The sequence below is a fragment of the Bidens hawaiensis genome, unplaced genomic scaffold, assembly GCF_021521415.1.
Source record: "Bidens hawaiensis isolate Kalapana, Puna unplaced genomic scaffold, B.hawaiensis_p1.1 tig00006805_1, whole genome shotgun sequence".
NCBI classification, from domain to species: domain Eukaryota; kingdom Viridiplantae; phylum Streptophyta; class Magnoliopsida; order Asterales; family Asteraceae; genus Bidens; species Bidens hawaiensis.
In genome coordinates, this window is record NW_027491464.1 from 164,308 (window position 1) to 180,798 (window position 16,491).

The 16,491-nt window shown below is 33.4% G+C and overlaps 1 protein-coding gene and 1 pseudogene across 1 annotated transcript; one reads left to right on the forward strand and one right to left on the reverse strand.

The window, feature by feature from the left end:
• Window positions 1-5,740: 5,740 nt before the first annotated feature.
• LOC143633579 (uncharacterized) lies at window positions 5,741-12,381 on the reverse strand. The gene is made up of 21 exons (XM_077101852.1): window positions 12,245-12,381; window positions 11,510-11,842; window positions 10,204-10,458; window positions 10,002-10,126; window positions 9,878-9,922; window positions 9,700-9,781; window positions 9,551-9,619; window positions 9,308-9,478; window positions 9,151-9,216; window positions 8,990-9,058; window positions 8,760-8,903; window positions 8,577-8,650; window positions 8,244-8,489; window positions 7,428-7,519; window positions 7,252-7,325; window positions 7,041-7,151; window positions 6,922-6,964; window positions 6,803-6,849; window positions 6,487-6,548; window positions 6,360-6,411; window positions 5,741-6,224 (listed from the first exon to the last, which is right to left on the reverse strand). Exons 2-21 carry the CDS (start codon window positions 11,672-11,674, stop codon window positions 6,174-6,176), a joined length of 2,043 nt encoding a protein of 680 aa, XP_076957967.1. The 5' UTR covers window positions 11,675-11,842; window positions 12,245-12,381; the 3' UTR covers window positions 5,741-6,173.
• Window positions 12,382-13,678: 1,297 nt separating this feature from the next.
• LOC143633565 (proteasome subunit beta type-7-B-like) lies at window positions 13,679-14,728 on the forward strand (annotated as a pseudogene).
• The last annotated feature ends 1,763 nt before the right edge of the window (window positions 14,729-16,491 follow it).

Genomic DNA, 16,491 nt, shown 5'->3' on the forward strand with positions numbered 1-16,491 from the left:
AGCAACAAGCTGCGCCGCTATCCCCTTTTGAATCGCAAAGCCTATTCTACTAAATATAAATCATTGGTTCCTCGGGCTCTGCGAGTCACTGTGGACCACCTTCTGCACCCGCTCCAAGAAGCGAACCGCCTCGGGAGCTAGGGATCCAAAAGTGTCGAAGGCAAATGGAATGAACACGTGCTGATTCTCAAAACACGATGTCTCATGCTTAGCAACCTTCCTAGACTCCGCTCTCAAAACCGCCTGTCCCGGTACATGAAAGTTGAACGAGACAATAATAATGTAGACGTTCGCTATATATCTTAAAGTTTTCATGATCTGATCGCTCTTTAGTTGGAAACATACATACATTTGGTTTTCATGCATCAAAAATGTTTTACAAGAAAACATTTTACATATAAACAAAAATTTCAGAAGTTGGCATTACATTTATATATTAAAGGATTTAAAGCAAAAAAAACAGAAAAAAGAAAAATTAAAACTGAAGTGACAATAGCTGTAGCTCTTAAAATATACAAGGCTAGTAACATTGGTGTTGATTTTCACTATCACGTATCGTGTGCCTAACTGTTGTAGGACGCAAATCTCAAGCATGGAATTGTAAATAAATGAGTTTATGTTAGGCTCGAACTCCGTCTTGAGAACATTTAAGCTTTGATTCGTCTCAGGCTTTTACTTATCAAATCTCGAGTTTCTCTTGAACAACTAATGCGTTTAACCCCTATTACGGATAAAAGTAAAACCAGATAGCTGAGTTACGTTGATCAACTAAACCAGATTAACCATATAAAATTTGAAGTTGAGGGTTCACTCATGGTTTTCTAACAACAACGAAGAGCTGCATATTTTGTTTGTTTCTTTGACGTCTTTCATCTTTGAATTGATAACCTTTTTTGTAATAACAATAAAATTATTACTCTATATATGATATAGATTACTAATAACTAGCAATTGAGCTTGCGACATTTTCATTTTATGGTGTGGTAAGATGGTTAGAGTATTGAATAGGATGTCAAGAGTTCAATCTTTTTAGGGTGCAACATTTAGTTGTTTAAAAAAGAAAAAAACACAATTGAGCTCGCACAACGCTGCGAGGTTTTTCAGGCATGATCGACACGTGTACATAAGAAACTTTTCATATCACTATAAATGCACCAACTATTGACGCATAATTCTACCCAATCCTATTATGACCCGAAACTATTTTGACTCGAACCAAAATAACCCTTTTTAATGCTTTGTTCTAATGCGACATGTTGCCCGACCCGACCAGTTTGTATTATTAAATACCAAACGTGTTAATATAAGAAACTAAAATATTAAGTCAATGTTTCAGTTTATGCTCCTACCAATTATCTGGATATACCAAGAAATATGTACGGTCTAATGAGGCTACTATGAAATGTTTACTCATGGGCGGGACAAGCTCTTCTATTCTGGTTCATGGTTTCTCTTGGCTATATGGTTCATCCAGAGGAGAGATAGAGCTTCAAGAAATAGTGAATGGTCTTATCAATATACAAATGTATAACTCCCCAAGAATTTCAATTGCGCTCATATTTATCACTGTAGGAATTGGGTTCAAGCTTTCCCCAACCTCTTCTAGTCAATGGACTCTTGACGTAAAACAAAGATTACAAGTAAAATACCGGTTTTTAAAACATTAATTAAATTCTCTAATTAATAAACATTATTAATTATGTTATAAATAAAGATTACATTGTATATTTTATGTCATTAAATATTGTATTATTAAAAATTAAAATATACATTCATTGAATATTTCATTAATATCAATATCACAAGAAGGAAAAATAGTAAATTGTTAGAGATGTACTTGATGCATTATGCATCATAGATTTTCTTTGTGATAATCGGACTTGAGATTATTTAAGCTCTCATTCATCTAAAATTAAAATTTTTACCGATTCAATCTCGAGTAACTAACTCGTTTAACACCTATTACAGGTGAGTTATACTAAAAAACTGGACTAGATTTACCAAATTAATTTGGAAGTTGAGGTTTCCCTATTTTCTAATAACAACGAAGAACTTTCTATTTTGTTTGTTTCTTTTGAGGATTTTTAAATTGATGACATTTTCTACAATATTAATTAATCAATTATTAACCTTAAAATTTTCATGTGTAGAGTGGATGGAATATGAGGGATGGCCCTGGTTTACCAGGGTTCGAGTCCTGATCTCACCCGGTTTTACCGGCTCTTCGCTGTCGTGCTGTTTGGCAGGCGTGGGGCGGGTTTTATCCGGTAAATCTCTCAATAGGTGGACCGCTAGGGGCTCCGTCTGTCCAGACTAGTGGCCGGCTCGGGCTACATTTAGTCAATAGGGGCCGCGTACGAAGTACTCGGCGTTACTTAGTTGGCCGTTAAAAAAAAGAAAAAGAGTAGATGGAATATGTAGGGCAGGGTGAGGAAAGAGACAGTCCGTCAAACTTCACAAATTGCTTTCATTTGACTTCTTTTTTAATTACTTTCGTCCCTTTCTTCACTTGCACTAGATCTACACAAATTAACATTGGGCTCTATTGTGGGCTCAATATGGGCTAACATTCACAGGTTCAACAAGTACATTAGTACACTATGTTATAAATGAACTTATAAGTATACATAGAGGACAACTTAATTTGGAGTTATATTTTATAAATTATTCATAGTAAATAATTTATTAATACTTTAATGTCAATGTATTCATCTTAATGTTTATAACTAGCATTGGAGCCCATGCTTAGCGGTGGGGTTGTAAGAGATTGTTGGCGAGTATGTATATATCAATGGATTAATATACACAGTGTAGGACTGTACGATAAGAGGATAACAATATTTGCTTTTTGAATGATAGGAAATGGAATAAAAGGGGAGTGGTCTTTAGTGGGTCCATACTGAACTTTGGTCCAGTAAGCACGAATCACCTTGGTTTTGAGTTACCATATATCCATACTGAACGTGTCACACCTTTTAGGTTTAAAGTTACTATTCATTATGTAGATTGAGCAATTCAAAATGCTATATAACTATTATTAATTTAATTAGAAAAATCTGCATTTTGCCTCCCTGGAAAATAACATCGCGAGATGAGTTAACCACCGAAAAAGTTTTTGCGAACTTGACTCCCTGTGTTACTCCGGCGGGTTTTTCTGACTCCTGCCGTCAGTTGACCCGTCGTTGACTGACCAAAAAAGGTTGAAATGACTATTTTACCCCTGAGCCTTTAATTAATTCTAAAACTAATATCCAAATCGTGTAGAGGGTGGGGTTCAAACCGGCGACGTCTCGATTAACAACAAACAAAACAAACCATTTGAACTAAACTAATGTTTGTTATAATTATATAATATAAATATATATTACCACTTTATAACTTCATCAAAGGTATCATCATCATCTCCAGATTTTAATAACACATCATCATCATCACCATATCTTCATCATCTCAAGTTTATTATCATCTCCATATTTACAAAACAATTAAGATCTAAATCAATACTCATCCAAAAATCCAATAACAACAAATATGACACAAGAATTAATAATTATTAATTAATTTTTTCTCCCTGTCTTCATAGATCACACAACCATCCACCGGGCTCACCAACTATTCACACAAATCAATTAAACCATTAATACAATATAATAATTAATAGAAAAAAGGTATAGAATAATGAACGAGCGGCGGTGGCCACACCATCGGAACCGATTCATTCACCGGCGATGCCTTGTTATCGTGTACCATCTCCGATGACCTTGACCCACCACCACTGTTATTATTGTTGTTATTCCAGTTATTATGGTGGTGATATGAGAAAATGGGTTTTTATTATCAAGATTCAAACCCGCCGGAATTTGGGTTTCACTTTCCCCTCCGCCGCCACCGTTTCCGCCGGAGCTAGCTGCCGTAAATTCAACACATCGGGTTTGGAGCTCCGATTCACCATCACCTGTCTTTAGAAACCTACTTGATGCCGGGGAAACGAGATGACCGGAGGTTAGGGTTTTTGATCAAATATGTTTTTCCATAATGAGGTTGATGATGATGATGATGATCATCATAGATCTGTTGAGTGAGAGGTTAAAAAGTGTGGTGATGAATTATTATTTGTATTTGTAGGGGCTGCACTTTCATATTATTATTGGATTTGTGTTTTGGATTTGTATTTTGGATTTGTGTGGTGATGAAGCAATTGAAGTAAAGAAAGAAAGAAAGAAAGAAACAAAGTTTGTGGTGGGGCTGCACTTTCAGATTATTATTATTATTACTATTATTATTATATTTATTATTTATTAAAAGAAGATTACTATAATACCCTTAAATGTTGGTATTATTACTAAAATATCAACAGTCAACTGACGGCAGGAGTCAGAAGAACCCACCGGAGTAACATAAGGAGTCAAAGTTCGCAAAATCTTTTTCAGTGGTTAACCGATCTCGCGACGTTATTTTCCAGGGAGGCAAAATGCAGATTTCTCATTTAATTATTACTCGAATTATGTTCATAAGCTTAGATGGCATGTTCAAAATCTGTAAGGTACCTAATTATTTATAACCTTTTAAATTATTTTATTAAAAATAACGGGTTATTTCTAATTATGATATAACTAGATTAGGCTATTTCTATTATTCATAATCTCTATTATATTTAGCATTTTTATTATAAAATGAATGTAAAACTATTATATGGGAGTCAAATGCATTCCAAGCCCTTAGCACTATTATTGTATTAAGCAAAACTAAGCTACAAATTGTATTTTAAAAAGTGAGCAAGCACAGAACGACTAAACAACGTGTTGGTAAAGTCTTGCATATTTTTTTAAGTGTTAAATATTCAAAGTATTCAGTTCCAAATCGTGTGTTGGTAAAGTCTTGCATATTTTTTTAAGTGTTAAATATTCAAAGTATTCAGTTCCAAATCGTGCTTGGTTGAAATTGAAATGTAAAAGAATATATACAAGTGGGATTACTAAAATAATGAGGTTTTAAATTCAGCGTCAATTAAAATAACTTATTTTTTTTTGTTTATATGTGGTATGCAAAGGGTATTTATTTATTTATTATTATTATCATTATTTTTCGAACAACAAAGTCCTGAATATTCTGGATCACCCTGACAAATAGATCACCATGTCGCCCAAAGAACAAAACATGATGGCCGGACCCACTCATTCAAGAGGAAACCCACAACGGGAAAAACCCGTGTCAACCTATGGCAAAGTGTTCCAGGCAAGATTCAAACTACGTATTTTTAAATGATTTCTAACTAGTGTAAATAAAACGTGAATTCAAAAATATCAATGACACGTAAAGTCAAAAGCTTTTCTTAAAAAATTTATACCAACCACACCATCAAGTCAAAAACACTCTGAAAGACTGTTGGTGCTTGTCTCCAAGATGAGCAGTATCACGTTAAAATGGGTGAGGAGATTATTGTGTTTCCGAAGTTGAACTCGAGCCAACAAATCACGTTTTCATATTCGGTCCCTAGATGAGATTTAACATACATGGATTCAGACCTATCATGCAATATTACAATCCATGTATGTACTAGAGCTTGATAGTTCTTATGCCTAAAGCATATTGGACGAGAAATCTGTTAAATCATGATAACAGTCGCCAACACCATTTCAGGATATCTTGGTAAGAAGTTTAAAAGATGCCAGCTTATAGCATTGAATATAACTTGTGCACATTATGTGTTAATTATGCAGATGGTTGGGTAAATGAGTCATGTTTGCCAAATGCACCTTTCCAAGTTTGGTATCTTGGTGACCTTATAGTATAAACTTATAAATAAAAACACATGGTGTGGCCGCCTATTTATATTCAAGGAGCCCAAAGATATCTCTATTACTAGCCTTGTCGTCTTGGCAAACAGTCGAACACTAAATATCCATTACCGTGTGGAGTGTTGCAAAATAAAAAAATTCGATAAAATAATCATCTTAAAACTGTATAAAAGGCAGCAAAAACACTGCTTTTGTTTCTTTTTTCATTTTTCAAAATACCAATTTAAATATTTGATTATTTCAATATCAAGGATAAGAATTACACCATTTTACAACAGAATGTACATGGATGCTATATATATGCTGTCTAGAGAAACGGTAACTTACACACACAAACAACGAGCCATCATAAGCTCCAAAACACGCAACTATAAATCATTCTTGAATGCTATCTGTCCCCTTTAAATTGCTCAAAGCTCTTTCCAGCTGCCAATAAAAAAGAAAGTTCGAAAAAAATAGCTACTGTAATTATATTTTTAGCATTTACTTATATATGAAACTGGAAAGAGTTGACCCGCTTTGACCCATAAACCAACACACGAGATGATATTAAACACAAACCTGTGCATTTTTCGTTTTCACTATTCGCAGTTGCTCAACCACACTGCCAATGCTGAAATTGTAAACCATATATTAGATAAATATATGGAACTTTGTTATACGTATATAAATATTACTATTATCGTACCTTTGTTGTAACTGAATAACCTGAGACTGCAGTTCTCTTTCTCTTGGAGAACTCACAGGAATCTGCATGTTACAAATACTTGAAAGATCAGCCATTGGTTCACAGGAACCTATCCGATGATAGTATATAAATAATTATTTGTATCTGTAATCATGCTTGATATATTACTTTTTATGAAATAAAAAACGGACAAAAAAGTGTTGGAATGCCAACTCGATTGAACCCCACCAGGGCCCGCGTTGATCCAATCCAAAAAATTATTAGCATTACATGTAGCAAGATCTTAAAGATATTTAGATAAATTAGAATTCATTACTTGGGAAATTTCATTGGTTGCAGGTCCCACATACTCCGCACCGTTGCCTGCAGCAAAAAAATAAAATAGAAGTCATTACACAAATTAAACTTGAAAGAATAAAATACATATGATTCTACCTGAAATCTGCTCGGAAAACTTCATTAATTTAAGTAGTTCTTCCTGAACAGCAAAGACAAGGGTCGGGTCAGAGGGGAAATTTAAGGTGATATAGAAAAAAAAACGCTGAGATACTTACCCGTTGCATATTATTATGCTGCAAAATGGATTGCAAATATGGAACAACTGAAGCAGCTGCCACACTTGATATTGGAGGACTGGTAATACCACTGGAAGTGAAACCCGGAGCCTGAATATGATAAAGGAACAGAAAAGTCATATGTTACAACTCCATTGATTAAAAAGTTTTTACAATGCTAGTTTTGCCCTCAGGATCTGTATGTATGTACCTTTGGATTATGATCTGCAGAGAAGACTTTAAAACGCCCCTTGCGTTGGACCACTGCTCCTTCTGAAACATCATCTACATCACAATGTGAAAGCAGATATATGATGGTTAGCAAGTATATTTACTGGTAATCGTTGGAGACAGAAAAAGGAAATTAGCAGACGAAAGATGGCTTACCAGATGAGGAATTACTCATATTATGCTTTTGACGAAACTGCAGGGGACCACTATGATTGCGTTGAGTCTTGAATCTTGATTGAAGAGAATCTCTTCATAAAATTATATAACAAATGACCACCCAAAGTCATTGCATGTTAATATAGATAAGAACGAAGTAGCAAGTGCAGAGGTAATAAAACAAGAAAATTTGCTAGCTAATCATATATACAAGTTTTTAGAAGGAATACATGGGAGGGTTCTAGGCAAGACACAGCTTTTTAAGAAAACAAAAAGAACAAGCTAAATCATTCATTTTTTCAATTTTAAGATTTTTAAAATATAAGAAAATGGCTGAAATGCAATGTTTTCATCTCTCTTTAAAATTAAAAACAAAATACGAACAAATTTTGTTTATTTATAGCACCTACACATGTGCAAATAGTGTGTAGGTAAACGTTTAAAAGTAGAAAAGTGTACGAACGAAATAGTTTGAATGGTTTTTTGTATACATAACATAGACATAGTTTAAATCAACTCGAATTAGTTTAACCTAGATGTGTATTTGTTCTACTAAATTTGTTCAATTTACATTTTATTATCATGGAACAGTTTGTGAATGCACCCATAAATGAGTATACACAAACTCGTGATTTGTAGGGGCTGGAGTAAAAAAATGGCAGTTTGAACCCTTAATGAACAATATTTAAGACAAAAACACATTACTAAAGTTTGTAAAATCAAACAAAAGCTTGTAGAGCATCTCAATTCTCATTATTGACATACATAAGTTGCAAAAACCAACAAGAAAATGAAACGAGAGGATGATGTAGTTACCTGTCAACATCGGCAACAGGCTTTTTAGGAGAAAAAGAATTATCTGGAAGCAGTGAACCACTCAAATATTTTCTTGGCTCATCAGTATTAGGTTTTGGCAAGGAATTCCTTTGTCCAAAATGCTCAGCATCATTGCTTTCAGCTTCTTGATCGGCAGTTTTTACCGATGACTTTATATCACTTTGCTGTTCATTATCTGACGGATTATCATTACCTCCATCATCTTCACAAACATCAAAACATCCCCTGTATTTACATTCACACATTTTCCATTTCTTTCATAAATGAACCCAAGTTTAATTTCAGATAGTTTGGATCATAATATGATCTTACTTGAGTGCTTGAAGAGGCTTAATGGGAAATTCTGCAAATGAACTCTCAAAATCAGGAATTTCATTGTTTGCATCCTGAGACGATTAAAGATAGATATTCACATAACTAATCCAGAATTCCAGATGCAGAATCCGCACTCTGAAGGAGATAATAGTCAGCATACAGATTTGGCCAAAATAATACCTCAATATGAGATCCGGAATCTGAATGATCAGACGCCTCAGAGGAAGACCTCTCTGCTGGTAAACCAACATCACCGAGTCCATTTTGTTCTTTTGAAGTTGCATTCAGATCTTCTGCATTTGATATTTCTTCATAGTCCTGAATCTGCCATCAAAAAATCCAAGCTGACAATGTGAAACGCCACATATGTTTTCCAACAGAATCCAATAATTAGAACAAGGAAAACATACAAGGGCAGCCTGATTCTTCAAATCCTCAATATTGAAATTCCAAGCACTAATTCCACGAATATACTCTTGCTACACATTACCACAAGCAAGACAAAAAATATTGCCAAGAATAAAGATTTTACATGGAAAATATGAAAAAAAATATATTATGTAAATTCCACCTGTGATAACTGCTCTTTTTCACCGTATAATTCCTTGTTCTGCATAAGAAGTTCTGCATCTTTTTCCTAAATAACCAAAGAGGTCAGATAGCTTACAAAATTAATAAAATGATAAGAATGAACAAAAATCAGTAAGAAAACATATAAAAGGCAGCACCTTTAGTATCCTAAAACGTTCAGCTAGAGGATAAAGCCCATTGAGAATAGTCTGTTCCAGATATTCAGTTGTCCGTGCATTCTTAAAAAAAGGGTGTTTTAAAAGCTTTTCTGATGAGGGGCGTTTCTTCGGGTCTTTCACTAAGCAAGCAGCAACCATTTCTTTAAAAGACTGCAAAGCTGCAGCAAGTTAGGTTACAACATTTAAAGTCAGTTTAGATCCAAGTTTTGGAGTGACACAAACCTTAGAGAACTTTTTGTCTCTTTCATAGTCAAGACCTGGTGGTGCATTTTGCAGAGTCATCAACAAAACCTGCAGAAAACAAGACAGAGTGACCAACTCTTTAACCTGGTGGTAAATGAAACTAAAACAGTTAAAAGAGATATAGTTACCTTCATTGGCGGATACTTAGAAAATGGTGCATGCCCATGAGCGAGTTCAAGGGCAGTGATTCCAAACGACCAGATGTCTGCTCTGTTGATAATGCACCACAATTCTTTATATTAGAAATCTTAAATTGTGTGCTTTACATGTGGTATAATAACAGTATACAACTGAATAATCACTTACTTGAAGTCGTAACCATGTAATTGTTGCATAACTTCCGGTGCCATCCTAGTAAAATATGGTTAAACAATCTTAAAGGTCAGTAAAGACAATAACTGGAATGATATGTGAAAAACAGGAAACATACCAACAAGGTGTTCCCACAAAAGTATTTCTTGAACGTTGTCTATCCCCGGTGTCAAACATGCATGCAGATACCCCAAAATCTGCTAGCTTGATAGAACCGTTATGATCAACTAATATGTTCCCTGCCTAAAAAAACCATCAAGAAAGACAACAATCAATTTGTGAAACAAACTATATATATACTATATTGTCTTACTTCTTACCTTCACATCTCTATGGATGTGACCATGATTATGAAGATAAACCAGGGCTTTAAGGACCTCACGAAGCAATGTAGCTATAACTGGCTCTTCAAAACCTTCTTGAAAAGATGATTTCATAATGTGAAGACATGATCCTGCAGCCATATATGGAGTAACAACCCAAAGGCTTTGGCCAGTTGTGAAAGAGCAATATGCCCGTAGTAAATTTGGATGGTTGATCAAGCTCATGGTTTGTACCTCCCGACGAATACCATCCTGTTTGATTATAAAAAAATTAAAAAGAAAAAAAAACTTTAAAATGATTGCATCAAATATTACAGTGTGCACTGGCTACTTTGATATTTAACAATTCAACATAATGCACCCTCTCAGAGGTCCAATGTCTAAACGTAGCACATAATACGAAAGATTGAACCTTAAGAAATGTGAAAGGTTATTTATTCTCCTTTGTGCTTTTAATTGGCTCAAAATTCTTTTTAGATTGGACCTTATTATTTGCCCCTAAATCATTTTTGATGGTTAAATTCTTGTTTCAATTCATACACCAAATATGTGACATCAAAAAGGAGATAACAACATATATTACTGTTACTGTTACTGTTACTGTTACTGTTACTGTTACTGTTACTGTTACTGTTACTGTTACTGTTATCATTATGCCTACTCATTTCTTTATTTTTACCTTTTGGGTAAACTTTCAAAATTTTCTTATTAATTTCACTAGTAAACATGTTTCACTTTCACACATGTGTATGCTTTAAAGGGTGTTCTCTAGTAGCAATTTTGTATAAAATCAAGTGGAACATGAGCTTGTCCCTATAACAGCATGCATCTAAACTAGTTAGTCAAAAAGATCTTTGAACTAATAACCAAAACAAATATTAGATATTTCTTTAAAAAAATCGTGCTTCATTATAGCTAAGCTGAATAAGGCAATTATAGTTTCAGATTTTATAGTTATAGACTATATAATGGGTGGTTTCAAATAGGAACCACGAAATATTTAGAAATCGTTTGCTTCACAAGCGAATACATGTATTGACTGGTGAATATACTATCTGTAAAACCATTAGAAACATAGTGAATACATGCATGAGTACACTATTTTTAGTGTATTCACTAGTGAATAAAATGGTTTCTAAAAATTTAGTGGTTCTCATTTAAATCCATCACTATATATATGCATATATATAATCACTCATGTTTATATCAATATGACTAACCCTAAGCTAGAAAATATATACATAAAAACATGACCATACATTGAAATAAAATGTGGAAGAAAGGCAAAAAGGAACCAACATACCAGGTCATTATTACATTTTTCCAAATCAAGAACCTTGATGGCAACCGTCTCATTCAAAGGAACACAAAGAGCTCTGTACACGGAGGCACTAACTCCTTCACCAATTTCCTCACATATCTTGTAATCCTTCGCATCAAGAGGAAACTTCTTTTTTGGCTCTTCCATCCTCTTCTATATAGCCAAATATTGCTTTACTATCCGTCCCGTACACCAGGATTCACATAACCACATATAAATAACCACCTTAGCGTGTAAGTTAATCAACTCCCTGATTATCAACAATATATAAACCAGAATCACCCGATTAAACCCGAAGCCGATAAAGAGAAAACCCTGAAACATTAACAATGTATAATCAAGTACAACACGAAGCTAAATTATATGTGATTGACATATAGCACTAGCACATTCTAATCTGAATATTCATCATCAGAGTATAAACACAATTCCCCAAATTTTGAAACTTTTTCTTTAAAGAATATATTTTCGATAAAAAGGATCCAATTACACGGGCAACAACCTATTGAATGGCAAAACCGATCCTAATGAAACGTATCAAACAATCAAACTAAGTACTCAAATTCCAATCAAACAATATAAAAAATAAAATTAGAAGCTTTAAAAGATTATTATATTAATCCATCAGAAAGTGAGAATTTGGTACAGAGTGTAAGATCAATCAAATCAATCGACAATTAATGAAAGAGGAAGTGATAAAGACGTGAAAGTACAAACCTAGGGTTCCGTACGCGACAGCAAGAGACGAGAAGTTGAAATGAATTGGGTTAAATTGAACTGAATTGATGAATGAATCGGTGATGTGTAAAAGCAAGAAAGAAGCAGAATCTGCAGGCAGAACAAGAGCTGGCTATTTACAGCTTAGCTTGTGTAGATGGATCGAATCTTCACCGCTGATAATGGCGTCTACTAATATCTCATTCCGGTCTCTTTGGGGCTTTGATTTCATTTCGCCCCATTTCTTTTTATTTTTCTTTTTATTTTATAATCTATAATATATATAAACGAAAACCCAAAAATAATCTGGTTGATTATGATTCTTGAACTGAATTGATGAATGAATCGGTGATGTGTAAAAGCAAGAAAGAAGCAGAATCTGCAGGCAGAACAAGAGCTGGCTATTTACAGCTTAGCTTGTGTAGATGGATCGATTTTCACCGCTGATTATTCGATAATGGCGTCTACTAATATCTCATTCCGGTCTCTTTGGGGCTTTGATTTCATTTCGCCCCATTTTTTTTATTTTTCTTTTTATTTTATAATCTATAATATATATAAACGAAAACCCAAAAATAATCTGGTTGATTATGATTCTTGAACTGATATGTATCCGGCAACAAAAACATCAAGCTTGAATGTTAAATAGTTGTGCCCAATCTTTAGAGTTGTTGAATATATGTTATCATTATCTTTAAAGAAACATGTTTATCGAGCATCATCATTGTGCTAGGACATGAAAATGATGGTACATGTCTACAAGAGATTTAAAGTTTGATAATAGAGCTTAGGAAGAAGCAGAGTGTCCAATCGTGAAGAATGTATGAAGCTTTTAGCTAGAGTTAATAGCGATGATATCATTAAGAGGATAAGGTATTATCGATTAAGTATCTAGGTACGTATAATTCTACATGATTATATTAATGGCTATTTTATATCATGATATGAAATAGGGTGCAGCCTTGCACACTAATTAGTCCTACTGAGTCTCACATAAGAAACAAAAGAAATCCTACTTCCTTACAATAAATTAAGTTAAAATCCAAAAAAATATATTCACAAGATTAGAAACGACAAATATAAAATATAATAATAAAAAAAATCCCGTAATACTCTATATATGAATAGTTCATGAACACAAACGGGCCTATGGCATAATAACCCTAGAGTTAAAACTGAAGTTCGGTTCGGTTCGTTTACCGCCCTAGGTATAAATGAATGAATCAGGCACACATGCTTTTGAAATAGAACTTTGTTATGGTAAAGACTAAACATATTCAAGTTGTTCATATGCATTAATATTTAGAAGTTGTTCATGGATTCACAAATCCATCATTGGTAATTTAAAATCTGTAATGTCATTCTAAGAGTGTTTAATTAGAATGTGAAACCATGATTGAATTGAAATATTAAACATCTTAATTTCATTTTTAAAATGGTTTCATTGTCAGGGCGAATACCAGAGCCACATAGGGTCTCACTATTGCTGACAAGACTGTGAAAGATTCATGACATGGCTACAAACATCTCCTACTATGGAGCTGGAACTGCTGGTGATACAGAAGCTGCCACAGGTAATCAGTTTATCACATGTTTTTACTCTTCTAATTTAATGATCCCATGTGATAACTGTAAGTATTAAACATCTATTTTTGATAGACAACATCAACTTTCAGCTGAAGCTTCACAGATATCATATGGGTCGTGAATCAAGAATTGTAACATCAAAACTCATCTTTTTTGGTAAGCTTAAGTGTAAATCTGATTTCTTCTGGTATATTGAATTATTGATATTATGTAACTTTGATTTTGCTTAAAAAGTTACGAAAGTCATGTATCCGCTGCTTTGGTGTTTGGTGGAGTTGACGTGACTGGCCCGCATCTATATACCGTGAGTTGATTATACTTTTGGAGTTTTTTTTAGCGTTTTGAAGATAGTGTGCTAACGTTTATAAATCATATTTCATAGATTTATCCTCATGGATCAACATACTCGCTCCCATTTGCTACAATGAGATTTGGTTCTCTTGTCGCGATGGTCGTTTTTGAAACATAGTTTCATGAAGGGCTTAGTGTAAGTCTGTACAATTATTATTTTGACTTTTATACAGCCTGATGATTAATAAGTATTAAAAAAATTTACAGATGAAGGAAGGAATAAAATCAGTAACCAAGGCTATATGCTCAGGCATATTTAATGATTTGTGAAGTGGAAGCGATGTGGATATATCTGTGATAGAAAAGGTCTGTTTGTTCATCTCATTCTGACAATCTGTTGGCACATTTTTAAATCGTATTTGATAATTTTGATAAATCAGGGCCAACTTCATCTCATTTTGACAAAGTAAACACATAATAGTTAACGGGTCAGCTTCAGATTTGGGTTTCTTTGCAAACAGGTTGTTTACTTATCAATGGTATTTATGGTATTAGGTATTTTCGGGTCACACGCTTTCAAGGTTGTTGCAAATTGAACATAAATAAATTTTTGACAAGCTTTAAAGGTTATTGTAAATTGAGCAAAAATATATTTTTGACAGTTGACTTCTTACAAGTCAAACTGCAAGTAGCACAAAATACATGTTTTAATTTTGCTTTAGCAAACTGAAATTCTTATTTTTTTATATATTGCAATTAATCCAATATTAAATACTTAAAATCATGCATATCATTTTCTTAACGAATAACACAAACTACAAAATCATATTCGTTTAAATGTTTGTGTTTAATGATTTACTAGGTTAGCTTTCTGACTTTCAAGTACATGAAAAGTGGCTCAGAAGCTCTCATTCTAGATGTGATGGTAAATCCAGTTCTCGGTAAGTGTCTTACATAGAGGGGGTAGTATGTGTGGGTCGAGCGTGCAGGGTAGTGGGCCTAAACCAGCGACTCTTGGTAACAGAATGGAATGGGCCGAACCGATCCAAAAAATTGAGTTATGGTGTTTGTATAAATTTACACAAATTAACTATGTTCTCTTTCGCATTTCTTAGATATTATTATGCTTAGTTATTATTGTCTCTATTTATGACGATAGACCCTGGTGATGTAGTATAGATAAACTTGATGATGACATTGACATGAGTCAACAATATGAAGTGAATCACAATGAAGACGAAGGAACCGAAATACTTGATGAAATAGACATTGTCATGGAACATGAAGGACACTAAAGAAGATTCATGGACATAGAACAAGTCTCAAACTCCATTAAAGATATTTGAAGATCCGAAGGGAAAAAGAACTCTTTTCTTGAAACAGTAAAAAGATATGAACTTTTTGGTGTATTTGCTTTAACTCTTTAAGTCAATTTTTAAGTTCACCTTTGTGTTTGTAACAACCCGTTGTGACCCGTATCAGTTTTATGAAAAGGAATTTGTAGTCTACTCTGACCGGAATTGTTTTGACACATTACCTATCTTGTGTAGTGAACATATCGATTTGTATCAAAAATCATTTGACCCAAGCTAAAATGAACATATTTTAAACTTGCCAAAATTATAATTTAAACGGGTAGTTATAAAAAAACCCAAACTTGGTTGGGGTAAAAAGAGTTCGTGTGATATTACATTCATTTTGAGCTTTAAGTCTTATGGGGTTGTTTGGATTTGTGTTTTTTAATTTATATTCTTTCATGAAGTTATAATATATTTAGAACTTTTTTTTCTATGATGTGTTATTGTTTTGTTTATAATTATTGTTGTAGGGAACATAATATTTTAAAAAAATCCTAAATAAACCCGCGTAAATATTTATGATTTCTTAAATAGTTTATATTTTTGGGAAACGTTAGAACAGTGATTGGAAAAAATTGGGCGATGTCAATACTATGTTAATCAATTGCATCAAGATAAACTTCATCTTATTGATTGTGTTTAAATAATTATGAAAGACAGTTAAATTAAGATTCAAACATGATACGTCTCTTACACCGGGCATACTAAAAGTTGAAAATAAGTGCTTGAAATCAATCTAGATTGTGTCAAACTGTCAATTGAAAGATGTATATGTGAACAGGCTCTAAGATGTCTTTTTTTTTTTTTGACAAAATACATATATATATATATATATACACATATATTAAAAACCAACATTTCTCTCATTAAATCTACTATTCATCAAACTATCAATTCTTAGCCACTCATTTTTTCATGTATCATTTTTAACCATTGTTATAATAAAAAAAAAGTACCAATACTAATACATTTATAAACATAAGTGTTATTATATTTGTGTTATATTAGATT